We start from the raw sequence: 17,339 nt of genomic DNA on the forward strand, positions 1-17,339 counted from the left end.
TGAAATCACTTTTCCTTATTGGGTTTGTGTTAATCTGTGTCTTTAATTTCTATTAGTATGTTTTCTGTGAAACTGTGTGCATCAGAGTTTGGTATCACAGGGAAAGCTATTAGAACACACTATTTCTGGATTTGAAGGAATTCTGGCCCTCTAACCAGGGGTTCTATATATGGGATGCTGAATTGTTACCTTCAACAGAACTGTATCTCAGGTCGATGGGACTCCCAGAGCCATCTAGGAGTGTATACCCATACCACTATTGATGCTCTGAGAAGAAATCTCCAGTAAGCTGAGTCTGTTACTGACCTAGATCACTTCCTTTATACCAACTCCTGTTTCAGTCGCCAGTATGAGCTCTTATGTAATACAGCAGAATGGATGTTTAGTCACCAGGGAGTGGCACTATTTGAGAACAAAGAGAAGGTATGGCCCCCTTGGAGAAAGTGTATTAATGAGAGTGGACTTTGAGGTTTTGAAAGACCATGCTAGGCCCAGTCTGTCTCTGACTCTCTGTCTTTGGCGCCCATTAGTTCCCCAGCCCCCGCACCTCAATGCCTACAGATTAGGATGTAACTCTCTCTCATCCTAATTAGTTACTGCTCCAGCACAATGAGTTCCACCCTGCCTCCACCACAGTGATAACGGTCTGACCCTCTGAAACAGTAGGGAGGCCCCAATTAAATGCTTTCTTTTATAAGGGTTGCCTTGGTCATGGTCTCTTCACAGCAATAGAATAGTGACTAATACAGAAGTTAATGTCTTTATGTCTTCTTTATCTATAATAACTTTTGGAGGTCTATTTTATCAGATAATAATAATGACCCTTTTTTACAAATATAATGGTTACATGGAATGTCCTTTTCTCCTTTTAAATTTGTTCTTTAATAATTTCATGTAATGCACTTGGATCACATTCACCCTCTTCCCAAACTTTTCTCAGACCCACAGCCTTCTTTACATATCCAGCTTTGTGTTCTCTATTCTTTCTTTTTAGCTAGTCCAACAAGGTTTGTGCAGCCCATACACTCTTGGATGTGTGCCTTTCCACCAGACCATGATTAATCTGTCAGGGGCCACACCCTTAAAGAAACTGAGTCTCCAGTCTATTAGTAGAGCAGAATATCATTAGGCATCATTGCATCGTCATTATTTTCTACAGTTGTGTTGGGCTTTATCCTAGGTCTTGGGTCATCCAGCCTCTGGGTCCTGTGTCCAGATGTTCCAGGCAGTGTCAGGGGTGGGATTACTCTTTTGTTGTGGGTCTCACGCTGGTCCCGTCATTGCTTGTCCACTCCTTCATTTTTTTTTTTTTTTGGTTTTTCGAGACAGGGTTTCTCTGTGGTTTTGGAGCCTGTCCTGGAACTAGCTCTTGTAGAGCAGTCTGGTCTCGAACTCACAAAGATCCGCCTGCCTCTGCCTCCCAAGTGCTGGGATTAAAGGCGTGCGCCACCACCACCCAGCTCACTCCTTCATTCTTTATGCCACCCTTCTCCCAGCAAATTCCATAGGTAAGACAGACGGTAGGTCAAAGGTTGTGTTGGATTGGAATTCCAGTTCTTCCACTGGAAGTCTTTCCTGATCACAGGAGAAGGTTAGCTATGTATCTGTTATTGGTTATTGTCTTAGTTACGGTCATCCTTGTAGATTCCTGGGAGTTTCCTTTGAACTAGGTTTCTACCTGACCCTGAAATGCACCCCTCCATTTCCAGTCATCTCTCTCAGTACTCTCTCCTTCTACCCCCAACCCTGGGCCCTGATGTTCCCATCACTACCCACCTTCAGTCCACACCCAAAATCTCTACTATTTCCCATTCCCAGAGAGATCAGAGCATTTCCCCTTGAACCTTCCTTGTTACCTAGCCACTCTTGGTCTGTGGATTGTAACACAGTTATTCTTTACAGCTAATATCTACTTATTGTTGAGTACATACCATGTTTGTCTTTCTGGATCTGGGTTACCTCACTCAGGATGATTTTCTAGTTCCATCCATTTGCCTGCAAATTTCATGATGTCATTATTTTCATTTGCTGAGTAATATTCTACTATAATGGAATTTGTAACTCCAACGTAAATGTATTACATTTTCTTTATCCATTCTTCAGTTGAGGTACATCTATGTTGTTTCCAGGTTCCAGATATTACAAATAAAGATACTATGAACATATTTGGGCAGGTGTCCTTGTGGTGTGATTGAGAATTCTCTGAGTATACACCCAAGAATGCTATAGCTAGGTCTTGAGGGAGATCAATTCTCAATTTTCTGAAAAAATCTCTATATTGATTACCAAAGTGGCTTACAAGTTTGCACTCCCACCAGTAATGGAGGAGTGTTCCCCTTGCTCCATCCTCTCCAGTGTGAGCTGTCATTTGTGTTTTCATGTTAGCCATTCTGAAAGGTAGAAGATGGAATCTCAGACTCATTTTAATTTGCATTTTCATGATGGATAAGGTTGTTGCACATTTCTTTAAGCATTTCTCAGTCACTTGAGATTCTTTTGTTGAGAATTCTGTTCAGATCCATATCCCAAATATTACTAGAAAGGTTTTATACAGCAACTGATGAAAAAAGACAGAGATTCTAGTTAAACATTAGATCAAGCTTGGGGAATCCAGCTGAAGAGAAAGAGGAAAGATTGTAGAAGCCATAAGGTGCAAGAACATCACAAGAAAACCCACAGAATCAACCAACCTGGCTCATAGGAACTCATAGAGTCTGAACTGACAGCTAGGGAGTCCAAGTACAACTGACCTAGGTCCTCTACATATATGGGACAGTTGTACAGCTTGGTTTTCTTATAGGACTCCTAACTGTGGGAGCAAGGACTATCTCTAGCTCTTTTGCTGGCTTTTTGGGCTCTATTTTTTTTAAATACTTTGACGCTTTGTCTAGCCTGAATACAAGGGAAAATGCTTTGTCTTACTGCAACTTGATATGCCAAACTTTGTTTATATTTTTGGGAAGCTTGCCCTTTTCTGAACAGAATGAGGAGTGAATTAGGGAGGCAGAGGGGAGGTTTGCAGAGGAAACAGGAGGAGAGGATAGAGGGAAAATTGCAACAGGATGAAAACTAGCTGAACTAACTAACTAACTAACTAACTAACTAATTAACTAACTAACTAAAAAAGAGGAAACTGATTCTCAGCAGTTAACAATAGCTCCTTAGCTAGGGTGGGACTTTATGCCCAGGGCTCTTGATACTAGCATCTTGTCTGGTTTGAGTTTTTGCAGGATTTATTCATGTTCTCTCATCTGCTATTACATCATATGTGGATTTGGGTTTTCATTTCTATATTTTCCTTTCTTATTTTTAGTTAGGATATTAATTTTGGTTTTCATTATATATCATTTTGATGCTTATGTCACCATAGCGTGTTCTTGTTTTCTTGTTTTTCCCAGTACTGCCTTCCCTGGATCCTCTCTCCCTTATCTCTCTTCCCTTCCTACCTCCAATAATCACATTTCTGTTTTCAGAGCAAGTGTATACACACATACACACACACACACACACACACACACACACACACACACACACACACGGGGGGGATAAAGAGACACAAAGAGAAAGAGACAGAGAAAGAGAGAAACAGAAATAGAAAGAGAGAGACACACAGAGAGAAACAGAAACAGAGAGAGACAAGACACACAGAGGCAGAGAGACAAAGAGACAGAAAAGAGAGAAATCTAGACTCTGTATTTGAGAGAAAATGGACACTGTTTTCCTCTCCCTTATTACCTTCTGTTTTCCTTTCTCCCAACTCCTGGTGCTTCATTGTTCCTTCTTTAGCTTTATGGTTTATGACCTACATGCATATTTTGAGATAGGATTTCTTTTTTTCTGAAAATCTATTTTTTAATTTTTAATTTTATTTTGTGTGTATCAGTCTGTGTGAAGGTGTCAGATCTTGCAGTTACAGACAGTTGTTAGCTGCCACGCAGGTGCTGGGAATTGAACCCAGGACCTCTGGAAGGGCAGTCAGTGTTCTTAACCACTGAGTCATCTCTCCAGCCCCCCTACATGTATATTTATTTGCTTTAATCATAAGAAAGCAAATGACTAATGTCTTTCTTTCTGAAACTGGCTTAATCACAGGATTGTTTTCCTTAACATGTTCTTCACTTCCATATACTTTTAATGCAGGTGACTTAATTTATCTTCTTTACAGCTGAATAAAATTCCATTTTGTATCTATACTACATTTTCGCTTTACATTTATCTGATGATGAACATTTAGGCCAGTGGTTCTCAAACTGTAGGTCATAATTCTTTGAGGGTCCCATATCAGATATCCTGCTGATAGGATATTTACATTATGGCTCATAACAGTAGTAAAATTACAGTTATAAAATAGCAACAAAATAATTTCATGGTTGGAGTCATCACAAATAAGGAACCGTATTAAAAGACTGTAATATTAGGAAGGTTGAAAACCACCGATTTATGCTATTTTCATATATTGTATATTGTGAATAGAATAAACATGGCTGTGCAAGTATCTCTGTGGTATGCTGACTTACAGTCCTTTCAAAGTGTATATACATAAGCCATCAAGGTAAGCCCTGTGGTACTTCTAGTTAAATTATGGACATATTCTATAGTAATTTCTGTGGTGGTTGTATCAATTTGTGTTCTTACCAGCCCCATACATGCTATTCTTCCCTTACATTCTCAAGAATGTTTGTGTTCTACATGAGGGTATTTATCCTGGAATGGTAGTGACTATTAAATCTGTTTTTATTTGTTTTCATCTCACCTAATAATTCTTAAGTTAAAAAAATCATTGGTAATCTGTATTTATTCTTTTGATAACTATCTGCTCAATTCATTTCGCCATGTAAAGATTGGATGGTTTAATTTTTCCTGTTTCACTTTTAGAACTTACACTTTAAATAAAACCCCCTTTCTTAGAGGTAAAGTTTGCAAAGATTTCCTCCCGTTTTTAGGCTATTTCTTCTCTCTGATGACTGATTCTTTCACCATTTGTAAAACTGACTTTAAAGTGCATTAAACACCATCATGTATTGAAGACATGAAACTCCGAAGATGGTAGAGACAATACTTCAAAATACATGCATTTTGAAGGATTTTCAAGTGGACTACAATCAAGGACAGTGTTATTCCCATAATTGACCATGGACTACACAAAATTGAGACACTTCTGAGCAAGGAATAGCATTGATCTATTTTCTCAGGTTAACTGTGCCTATCATGGCCCCTTATGTTTCCATACAAAGTTTAGTATTGTATTTTCATGTTTTTAAAAAAGAGGTCATTGATATTTTAATGAAGATTATATTGAATTTTTATACCGTTTTGGTTAAAATAGCCATTTCAAAATATAAATCTTCAATTCCCAAGCACACAGTTTTTCCCTATCTTAGAAGTTCTTCAATATATATTTTCATTTTTATACTTCTTTAATATAGACATTTGTACCTAGTTAAGTTTATTATTACATATGATATTCCATTTGTTGAGGCCAGTATGAGTTGGGTATTTTCTGATTAATCTACAGTGAAGTAAATTTTGGTCTGTAGAAGAGCACTGAGCTTTTTCTTTGGTTTTTTTTTTTTTTTTTTGGTTTTTCGAGACAGGGTTTCTCTGTGGCTTTGGAGCCTGTCCTGGAACTAGCTCTGTAGACCAGGCTGGTCTCGAACTCACAGAGATCCACCTGCCTCTGCCTTCCGAGTGCTGGGATTAAAGGCGAGAGCTTTTTCTTTGGTCTGTGTTGCCATTAAATTAAGCTACTTTCTCAAGGTGTTTAGTCAGATGTAAGGATGAGTGTTCTTGTTCACTTTAGTTTTTTAATTATAGAATCACATTATCTGCAATTTAAATGTGTTGCCTTTATTTTAATTTTAACCTTTTCTTTCTCTTTTTACTCTAGCTAAGAGTTTGAGAATTACATTGAATAAGAGTTCAAAGAGTAGATATCCTCATCTCATTTTAGATGTCATACAAACTGGTCTTTCCTCATCACTGCAAATTGGCTTGCAGACTATCATATTTCTCCTCTATTTCATTATAAGGAAATGTTGAAATTTACAAGAGGAATCTCTTTGTCTACTGTGATGGCCATATAGATTGGATTTAGTAGACGCTTTATCTACTGTATTACTTTGTTGATTTATAACTGGACAGCCTTGGATGTTCAAGTGAAAATACCTTGGCCATAGTTAATGGTATTTTATTCTGTTGTTAAATTATTCTACAAATATCTTATTGAAAATATTTACATGTATGCATATAAAAGAATTTTTGTTTGTTGTTTGCTATTTTGTCTAATTTTTGGTATTAAGGTTACATGTCTTCATAAATTGAGTTTGGTATTGTTTTATACATTTGTATTTATTATATATTTTGAGGAACATTGTTGTCAACTCTCCTTTAAAGATTTGGAACATTTTAGCTGTATCTATTTTCTTTCTTTCTTTCTTTCTTTCTTTCTTTTTTCTTTCTTCCTTTTTTTGTTTGTTTTTTTTTAAGACAGAGTTTCTCTGGAACCTGTCCTGGAACTAACTCTTGTAGACCAGGCTGGGCTCAAACTCATAGCAATTTGCCTGCCTCTATCTCCCAAATGCCACCACCCAGCTTAATATCTGTTTTCTTTGTTGATAGAATTCTTCCTTAATATATCATTGATGAATCTTTATGAATTTGTACACTTCACAGGGAAGTATTTGGAGACCTGTGAGCAACTGGAGAGAGAAAAGGGGATGAGGAAAGTAATGTAAACATATTTTAATTCAAAATATATAATTAAACATTAGAAATCTCAAAAAAGAATGCATATACTTGATATTTTGAATAAAATCCCAATTTACCTTATCCTCACTTCTATAGTTTTTCCCATAATTTATTCATTTATTGACTAATCTCATCTTAAATGCATAGATCTTTCAGTCTTCATTCTGCATCTTTCTCAACCAATAGTCATGGCCTGCTAATATATGCATATCTGTACTGTGTGTGTGTTTTGAGGACATAAAATATAATTTCTTTTAAAATGAGTATTGCTTATTTATAAATTCCTCATAGTAAATACTTGTGAGCATAAATTAACAATTCAGTGGTAAGATTACTGATTATGATAATTTATTTCCTATTTATCTAATAAAACAATAAAAAAGCAATTGTCATTCTGGGGATCTAAAATTCCACATTTCTCTTATCTTATTGCTTTGTCTGAGACTTCAAACATTATATTAAATGAGAGTTGAGAAAATGGAAACCACAATTTTCTTCCTAATTTTGAGAAAATTTCAGTTTTTTTCTAAATAGTTGATATATATTTCTCAGTTGTAGCTTCTTTTATGTTGAGGTATATTTTTTGATTTCTAGTTTACTCAGATTTTTAATTTATTTTATTTATCCTTTGTGAATAAGTATTGAAAATTGTCTCACAGTTTACACACACACACACACACACACACACACACACACACACACACACTATCTTCCCTGTAAATTAATCATATTTGGTGACATTTTTATTATGTTTTTTGATAGAAATTATGTAATGGTTATTTGATTGGAAATGTCCCTTATAGACCCATGTATTTGGTCACTTGGTCCCCAGTTGGTGACAATGTTTGGAAATGTTATGGAGCAAATAGCAGAGGTGAAGACTTGATGGTGGCAGATTTAGAGCTTTTATAGACTAGCTCCTTTCCTCATCTCCATCGTTTTGCTTTCTGTATGTGGATGAATATGTGATCAAGACTTTTTGGATTCTACTATCATGCTCGCCTTTGCTGCCATGATCAACTCTACCATTCTCTACCTGAAACCCAAAATGCACTCCCTTTTTTGCTTTAGGTGCTCTTGTCAGGGTGTTTTTTTTTTTTCAGATAAATAGGAAATAAATTAAAGAGTAGTTGCTGTATTAAGTATCTTTTAAGCTATTCCTTATGAACTTTTCCCCACTGTCAATGGCTCTCCAAAGTTTTGTCTAGAAATAACAGAATTCAGTTAAGATGTCACTATATGGTAGAGGGTTAAACCATTAACCCCTCAAATTGCACCCAAATTTTTAAATTCATACTTAGAATGAACAGATTCCATAAAATTAAGGTGCTGTTTATTGCCAAGTCCCCTCCCTTTAAATGCCATGCTCTGTCTTAGAAAAATGCATGAATCTGTGGGAGAAATCTACTTTCAAAGCAGAGTAGTATTTGATATTATTAACAGAAAATGTCTGCTATATAAATTTGTTTGGGTTTCAACATATTTTGCTGCTGCTTCTAGGATGAAGAGTAGAATATATCAAGGTGAGTTGATATTTTGCTTGTATCCAAAAAGTAAGAGAAAGACTGACAGATTAATTTGGGGCATGTTATGCTGTGCTCTGAAAGACTTTGATCATCAACGTTACTGGCAAGAATTGGTTTCAAATAAAAGAACTGTGGCAATTAGAGATGAGACCAGTTTGTGTGAACAACTTTAACTACGAAAAGTCTCTTTTTTTTTCCTTAATCTGGCAGACAATTTTCTTTTAAATTCTGACTTTCAGATTTTCTGAGTTCTATTTGTCTCTGGATTGTATCCAATCAATAGGTGAAAGTAAAGCATACTTCTAATGTGATGAACATTTTCATGAAATGAAATAAATAGTAACGGGTATGGCTGGAGAATGAACGATAGAATTTGTTATTACAATTTAAAATTTAAGTAGACTCAGGTTTTCACAATGGTTAGTATTCTAAGGGTATCTTTTTACTCAAATCCTATTTTTACTTGATTTTCAATCTAACTTAATGTGTATGAGAATTTTGAATTAGTTCCCATTGTCTAGAAATCTGCAAAACCTATGGTATACATCAAATAACAACCTGACAACCATATAATATTTGATGATCTGAGCTGGATAGAGAGGATCTAAAACAATAAAAGCAGAAGACAAAATCTGGAAGAAGGAGGGAACAGAAACATTGAAGAACGGATCATTTGTCTTTCTAACTCTGTGACTTGAACCACCTGAGAATGACAGGAATACAAGAGATGAGATAAAGTTGAAATTGCCCCTAAGAATCCTCTTTACACCAAGAGTGAGGAGAGCATATGCTTTACATCTAAGTTGGTGAAAAAAGATGAGAATTCAGAGGATCGTGGTTAAAGACAGTTGCAATGAAGCCTAGGGACACTTCATGTTTATATCCTCATGTTTCAGACTTTTTGAAAAAGTCACAGTGCTTAGAGACAGTCCAGTTGCACTGTAATACTATTATCTGTGGATGTTCCTCAAGTGGTGGGGGATAGAGAGTGGCTGGCTTTCATAATGTAGGCCAAGATCTCCATGTTTATGAGATTTGGCTGGACTAATGAATAGCAATATCATTCTTTGATTTTCACCGATTCACTCAGGTAACATTTTGTGATTCTAAGGTTATACTATAAAGTATACTATTTGCCAGGCTAACTTCTGATATCTTCTGAGTTGTTTTTTTTTTTTTTTTTGGTTTTTCGAGATAGGGTTTCTCTGTGGCTTTGGAGCCTGTCCTGGAACTAGCTCTTGTAGACCAGGCTGGTCTCGAACTCACAGAGATCCGCCTATCTCTGCCTCCCGAGTGCTGGGATTAAAGGCGTGCGCCACCATCGCCCGGCGAGTTTTTTTTTTTTTTTTTTTACAATAATTCAGCAATATTTTTAGTAGGCTTTGAATTAAACAAAAGGTATCTTTACTAACTTGGTTTAGACATTTCAGCTTTAATTTCTAAAGAACAGACCAATTACACGCAAGCACAGGTTTAACATATAAATATGTTAAAGAAGCTTTGCATGAGTGCTTCTTTGAGGACCATCACTGAGGCAGAAGGAAAAGATGTGGTCTCAGCAGCGGCTTTTGAGCATTCGGCACTTCAGGAGCTTCAGATACATTTCCACGTCATTGGAGTCACTTCCCAAGCAGCGAAACAAGTTATAAAAGGCAAAATATCTAGTGTCTCTATAGGGCGACTGCAAATGTTCCAATTCAGACCAGAGTGGGGCATTCACATTTCCTCCAAGAGCAAATTTAGCCTAGTTATGAAAATAATAGTTAAGCATTAATTATAGATGAGATTTGGGATCCTATTTCTTCTACATGTTAAATTCAATTTTATGAGAAGTTAATATTGTAACATTCAGTCAAACCCATGCATTTTCATCTATGTGGGAGAGGACTTAAAATATGCTAGTCATTTAAAACTAGAAATGGGACCGATTGATATATTGTGTGGCATGAAATTGATGTCCACTGAAGTTTGTTTATTTGGGGTGTTGTAAATCTGGTTCCCAATTGAAAAACTTTCCCCAAGACAAAGTGGCAGTTTCAAAAGACTCAAAAGAAAAATCCACAATTTCATGTTGGGGAGTACATTCTTTGAAGATTCTCAAGGCTCTACCCATCTTCACAGACTCAATAAACAACTTCCAGCTGTGTAAATGCTGTCCTGCTGAATTCGAGGGAGAAGCTCTCTCAGACCCGTTGAGCGCAATGCAAGTTTTGCAGAGAGGCTACAGTTTCAACTTTCATGGTGGTCACCTGTGTTGGGGATTGGGGCTGGGACTTTTCTGTGATCCCGCTGCTTTTAAGTCGCCCAGTCTCTTTTCAGTAACTCAACTTGGTAGACCACTAATAAAATATTCATTGTTTCACCAAATTGGACTTCATTGTAGTTGTGACTTTGTTCTGCCATGGGTGCCCTTTCTGGGGTGAATAGAGCCGCTTGTCTTGTGTCTCCCCAGTGATGGGGGAAACTATCAACCAATCACATCTAATTAGGGTGTGGCTACCTGGGGCCCAAGTAGAAATACTGGGAGATCCAGGTGCACCGCTTTCTCTCTGTGCGGTGCTCGCTGGATCTATTGGATTTTGGACTTCCCACTCTTGTAGCGTGGGTTTCCCCTTTTCAACTATTGAAAATAATAACTGTTGTTCTTGAGCTGGTCTATTATTTATTGTGCCGACCTAATTCGTCAGCACCCCAGGACAACTCTCACACAGCACAGGGGCAGACAGATGGGGAGCTAGTAATATGATATCAAGGATCATGGAGGGGTAGAATAAATTTTGCCAGTTATTGAAATTTATATTTCTTCGAATGTCCCTGACATGTTTATGTGTTTTATAGATTCAGACACCACCCTCTCATTCTTTTCTTCCTTTCTACTAAATAAATACCCCCTAGAGTGTATGTGTACAAATCCATAGGGACCCTGAGAATTTGGAATTGGTGCCTAAGATATAGCAAGTTGAGCATTGACAGTAATACGAACTGCTGCCACAGTTACACATCTGTCTTTTGGTCTAGAAAGGTACTTTCCAAATAACTGTGAGGAACAACTGTTCTCTTCTGAGATCCCCGAGATTTGAGCGGCTGATGGAGTGCCTTTGAGAAGGTTGGCATTCTGAGTAGTAGTGAGGATACTGACTTAACTGCATACCCCGGTTTCTTTGCAGCAAAGGGAAGTGTTTGAAAATTCATTTGTCATTATACAGGTTACCTCATTCATGTGTGAAAAAGATGAAGAACTTTAGAAGCTGCTCACCTTGCAGGCGATCTTTTTCATGGACTCGAGGAGATATCTGTTTATAGTCTTTATCTCCAAGGCTTTCGTGAGGATGGGAGGAGTGCAGCCCAGTTTGTCAGCCATTTCCGCCCACAGGTGGTGCAGCGCATCCACCCAGGCTTGCAATAGAGTGTGCGCCAGTGTCAGTAGGACTTCAGACTAAGCAAGCACAATTGAACAATCTCATCAGAACAAAGGAAACGCAGTTGAGTTAGATAGAGACAGGCAGTTGATGCTCTAGTAGCTGAGATGGGCTCTTCCTTGGTTATTCATAGGCTTATTTAGAACATTCTTTTGGTATAGATTTTATTAAGCTTCAACTGTAGCCAATGTCCTCATGCTATAGAATTTTGACAAAGTTAAATTCAGAAATATCAGAGGAGTGTTTTATGAAGTTTCTAGGCAAGTAATAACTCTTAGCAATTGTCATTTCTTCCTTGACTTTCCTCTTTCTCTTATTGTGTTATTAATATCATTATAAGTAATGAACAAAAATATAGACATACAAAATGCTGGTAACACCAAGAAAAATGACAAAGGTGGAATTTATCTTGGGGAAACTTTGGATTTGTGATAATGTTCACTGTAAATCATTTAGGTTGCTTCACAGAAGGGAATCAGAAGTGAGAGACAACAAACATAAGTAGAGTCAGCACTGCACACAAACTCATCCCAAGAGCAGCTTGTTTTATCTTGAGGAGCATCAGGCTGCATTTTACACGACCCCTTTCCTCAAGTGACCTCTAGACTTATAGTTATGGCATAGGGAAGGATAGGGAGGTTAGAGAGGAGAGGGAAATTATGTAAAGAAATAGAAGTAGATCCAGGGAAGACATAAATGCCAAGAATAGATGATAAAGTGTTCAGTAATGTTAAAGTCTGCCAACACAGGAACCCATGTAGCATATGAGGAACCCAATGCCATTAGTGCTTCATTTGCAGATACATCCATACATCTATTTATTTATTAAAGATTTCTGCCTCTTCCCCGCCACCGCCTCCCATTTCCCTTCCCCTCCATACATCTTTAACCATGAACTCAGAGTTGGCTCACACTTAATACAAATCACTAAGTGCAATATCAGGCGCAAGGCATTAGTAAAATGGGTGTTCTGAATGGATAGTGTATGGATCTGCTATAATATTACTTAACAATGACTTCATGTAATTTTTTCCAATGGGATTGGTTCTTTTTGATTTGTCATTCCTTTTCTAATTTTTATTCTTTTCTACATGATTACCATATACTATTATACTGTCATATAATGTAAGTAATAAAAGTGCATGGGAAAGCCAGTGTACTGCTTCAGTTGTTTTGGTAGCAAATCAAAGCTGAGAACTCACTTCAATATTTTGTGCTTGCTCCTTGTTTTTTGGTCTAGAGAGGGAAGAAGTGTGGCATCTGATGATCCTCTTGTTAAACCCCCGGCCTTGGGCATAAAATTTATTCTGAAATGATGAAACGTTCAATTAGTTGTCATTTCTAAGTTGAGTAAATGAACCAATGACTTGGGCATTAATGTTTTAAAATTAAATAACCTTGAAATGAAAATAAGGAATGAGGCAAGCAACTTTTTATTGACTTATTTTCACTTTAATTATAGTCTCTTTTTTGATTATTCTGGTTTTCTAATCTCTCAATCTCCTTCCCTTCTTGTTACTTTTATCTTTTCTAAACATTACTATGTGGCAAGCAGGCACTAAAACCTCATCTATGGTCGCCTGTTTAACTACTCTCAGACAGATGGCATATTGCCTTCAAATACCTTCACCATGACCATGAATACGAGATCTACCTTCAACTCTAAACTAGACCCGCCATCTTAAGCTCAGGTCTTGAAATTCATTCTAGGATAGTTCTTAGCATTTGTTGGTTTCTGATGTTACTTGCTTATTTTTCTTCTTCATCAACTATTTTTAGTCTTTTAATTTCTAGTCAACCACCTAAATTCATTGTGAAACAGTTCTTCTTTATTGGAAATTTATTGTGTCCTAAATGAAAAACATTAAAGGACCTATGTCTCCTATACAAAAGAATAGAAAACCACAGTTTTATACTCATGAGTTTTGTACTAGAAGAGGAAGTTGAAGGAAAAGTTAAAATATTGAGAAAAAATTATTGTATTCTTATCAAGCATTTTGCATTTTATCAAACTGTGCTGTTCTTCTACTTCACATTTCAGTAGCTTAAGGTTATCCCTGTGAAGGTATATTATGTTGAGATCAGCCCGTGATGCTTTTCTGATTTCTGCTATGAAAAACACAATGTAAAGACTTCAGAGATCAGCAAGGATACTTACAACGTAAGTGGACAGTTCTGAAATTAGGTGATTCATATCCTGGCTTGACTTGATTGCCCAATTCAACATGTTTCCAGTGGGTGAGTGGTAGGAGATATTCCACACTGTAACATCCACAGAAGAGGTCTTATTCGCCCCCTGGACCATGGACACCAGCAGCAAGAGCAGTGTCCCTGTTAAAGAAGAAGATCACTCTGAGGTCTCTTCCTATGAGGCTATCAAGAGTCACCCTGTCTGGGCAAGCATAAGATGCTCCCGGTGTCTTCCCTGACATAAATCGGTACTTCTTGTCTGGGTGGAGGAATAGCCTCTTCTGTGGTATATATTCAACTAAGTAATTATATCTGCACAGGTGTGTAGCTTGAAAAGAAAATGGATGACTATCTTGCATCTTCTATTACTTTTAAGAATGCTTTTCTATTTTTCCAAACATTTTTACCTTAACTTAAAGCTGAACCAGGGTGAGCTAGTCCTTCTCTTTAAGTAGATTAATGTCTGGGGGTTTCTGGTTGTTTTTCAGTGTGAAATTCTCAGTAGTTTGTCCTTTTTAATTCAGTGTCAAGTAGAAACATTTTGGGCACTGTTGTGTCAAGGAGGGTGTAGTTCATGGTTTCGTTCATTTTGTTTGTCTGATTTAAATAAAGACATGGTGCCAGCATTGCTGACAAGGAGGATGAAGGCAGCTCAGCCATGACTACAATGTCATAGTATGAATTTTCTCTCTCACCCACAGTCATGTTATAGCTTTGTTGCTTCGTCAAAACCTTCAGCTCATTTCCTCTGAATCTGATGCCTACAATAACTTTCTGAGTATTCTGGACCTTCATAACTATGATGACATTTTATTATTAAAAATGGTGTACAAAGTTGCCTGATTGTCCATCGTCCTAGGACCAGTATGTGGAGACAGAACAAGTGCATTGTGGACTTTCCATTTTTCTTGTCACACCTTGCACAGCTGTGAACGCTCACTGTGCATCTTTGCATACCCTACATATCTGTGAACTCTCATTGTGTGACTTTGTAGTCCTGAGCCTCTTGAAGTTGAAGGCTATCTGAAGTTATTTGCCTTACATAGAAAGAGTGACACATTGCTTGTAGATCGCCTAGGAGTCTGTCTGAAGTTATTTGCCTTACATAGAAAGAGTGACACATTGCTTGTAGATCGCCTAGGAGTTCTGTGTAGCGCAAACCTTTTTAGTTTGTGACAATGCTAACTGATGCTTTCGTTATCATCATCGGTTCACTTTTAGTTATATTGACTGATACATAGTTGTAACATATTAATAATTTGTACTTTCAAAAGGATGAACAGGTTTGTATGTATATATGTATGAAATTTAAGTCTATCTTCATTAGTCACATTAACCTGAAAGATTTCTGATACAAAATGTGAGTTTAAGACCCTAATGTTCACATAACTTTTGATAACTGCAGCTGGAAATTTCCAACATAAAAATAGGGAATTGGTAAAGATTCATGCATAGTAAAACCCCTAAACAGAAATACTAAAAAAAATCCTTGATATGCCAAGAATCATGAAGCATATAAATCAATCTTCAAAATCTTGCTAAAAATAAAATATCATCAAATAATTTATATCACATATGTTAAAGTTTAAAAATTCATAGCAATTTCCCAAATTTATTTGTGTACAACATATATCTCTCTATAAAACATGCCTATAAATATTCATTATATGTATTATCTGTAGGACTATCACAGCCTAAGATATTGTAACATCCATCTTATCATTATTACTAATACTTAAAAATGTCATGAAGACTCTAGAGACAAATTCTTAATCCTTACATGTTTTTCTTTTGAAGTGGTATTTTGACAGAATGAAATTTTCAAAGCTGTGTGGTCTGCATATCTGTTAGGCTTGTCTAAATCAGTCATCTCCACTGAAAAGCTCTTTAGATTCATTCCTATATAGCAACACGTGGAGGTGACCCCAGAAATATTACCACCCATAGACTCTTGTATTCTCATTTTAGCAAGTGTCTTTATTTCTTCAATTTTACATTTTTGTTCATCCCGTGCTTTGTAATGGAAGTGCCACAGAAATGTTCTCATTTTCCACACACTTGGCATAAGAAACTCTACCGTTTCCTAACTCAGGTCAAAGAAAGCATCAACTGACACTAAAAGCATAGGACGTTTAAACTAAGCTTGGTAAAATAATGCACTTCTTAATCTTATCTCAAGGAACATGAGTAAAAGCAATACTTACAGAAGCAACATTGCTGAGTCAAAGACAGATGCATCTCTGAAACGTCTCCCTGCAGCGTGGATACCCAAGGAGGAGGCTTCTGTTCAATTAAGTTTCCACATCTTATATACTTAACCACACCACCTTCAGGCCACACACTGCTGGGGAATTGGGGGAAGAGTATCCACAATCTCAGTGAGATTCCTGTGACTCTACTCCCTTAGGGAATTGTAACGGCCTCATGGCCAGAGACCTAGTTATATGTACATTCCTTTGCTTATTTCTTAGCCATGGCTGAAGAAGAAATTATATTAAAGGTCAACACAAGGAGAATTACGGTGCCTTAACACTTGGACTTTTTCTTTTGATTCTCATACAGCTATGCCACCTCTGTAATTTTCTCAGATCCTCAGTGGTATGATATATTTATTTCATCAGTTTCCTAGCATTTGAACACCAGGCAAAAATCACTTATTTTTAAGTTTAACATTTAAAAGGCTTTGCCAATATCAACGGAATACTATAAAAAAATTAGCTCTATATCTTAGACTGAAACTAGAAGTAATATATAGTTGCAAAAACACATTTATACGACTTCTTATTTGTTTATTTGTTTGTTTGTTTATTTGTTTGAGATAGGGTTTCTCTGTAACTTTGGAGCCTGTCCTAGAACTAATTTGTGTAGACCAGGCTGGCCTCAAACTCACAGAGATCTGTCTGCCTCTGCCTCCCGAGTGCTGGGATTAAAGTGCCACCACTGCTCATTTTTATTTGTTTGTTTGTCTTTGGTAAAAGATAGTTTAATGGGGACATTATATCCTTTTAGTGAAGCAACTGTTAAAGCTTCCCTGTTGGAATCTAGGGCATTCTTGTCAGATTTGCAGCCATCATTGTGGCTGAAGAAAACATTAGTTCCTTCTGTAGACCTAGGTTTAAATACAATCAAAATGTAGTTGACTCTTCACCCAAGAGTTATATCACATTGAACCAATTTATCATCCAAATTTGAATTCATCTTGAATGAATTGTGTTAACGAAAGGTGCGTTAGATTTTTTGACATACTTGATCCCAGTAACAAGCTTCATGTTGTCTGGCATCAGGAAATTTAGACAGCATCATGGGACCTTCTGCTTAGTCTCCCCTTTTTTCTTCAGAGTTATGTGGTATCTCTAGTATTAATCTAACCTTTCAGTTTTGGTATGATCCAGGAGCAAAGGCAACAGACTGCGTGGTGTGATGGTCCATAAGGACCTCTCTAGTTGATACTGCGTAA

General features: G+C 37.0%; 1 protein-coding gene across 1 annotated transcript; it reads right to left on the minus strand.

Annotated features, from left to right (window-relative positions):
• Positions 1–9,828: 9,828 nt before the first annotated feature.
• LOC142848805 (prolactin-4A1-like) lies at positions 9,829–16,120 on the minus strand. Its single transcript, XM_075970978.1, has 5 exons — positions 16,087–16,120; positions 13,851–14,023; positions 12,895–12,999; positions 11,530–11,709; positions 9,829–10,017 (listed from the first exon to the last, which is right to left on the minus strand). Exons 1-5 carry the CDS (start codon positions 16,118–16,120, stop codon positions 9,829–9,831), a joined length of 681 nt encoding a protein of 226 aa, XP_075827093.1.
• Positions 16,121–17,339: the final 1,219 nt, after the last annotated feature.

The sequence above is a fragment of the Microtus pennsylvanicus genome, chromosome 4, assembly GCF_037038515.1.
Source record: "Microtus pennsylvanicus isolate mMicPen1 chromosome 4, mMicPen1.hap1, whole genome shotgun sequence".
NCBI lineage: Eukaryota > Metazoa > Chordata > Mammalia > Rodentia > Cricetidae > Microtus > Microtus pennsylvanicus.

What these genes read in the sequence shown, in the direction of transcription:
- LOC142848805 (XM_075970978.1), bottom strand. Translation starts at nt 16,120, where the DNA reads ATGCATCTGTCTTTGACTCAGCAATGTTGCTTCT. An exon ending in CAGAACTGTCCACTTACGTT is followed by an intron (nt 13,000 to 13,850) that starts GTAAGTATCCTT and finishes TCATCATTTCAG; the next exon opens with AATAAATTTTATGCCCAAGG. An exon ending in TGAAAAAGATCGCCTGCAAG is followed by an intron (nt 10,018 to 11,529) that starts GTGAGCAGCTTC and finishes TTTCATAACTAG; the next exon opens with GCTAAATTTGCTCTTGGAGG.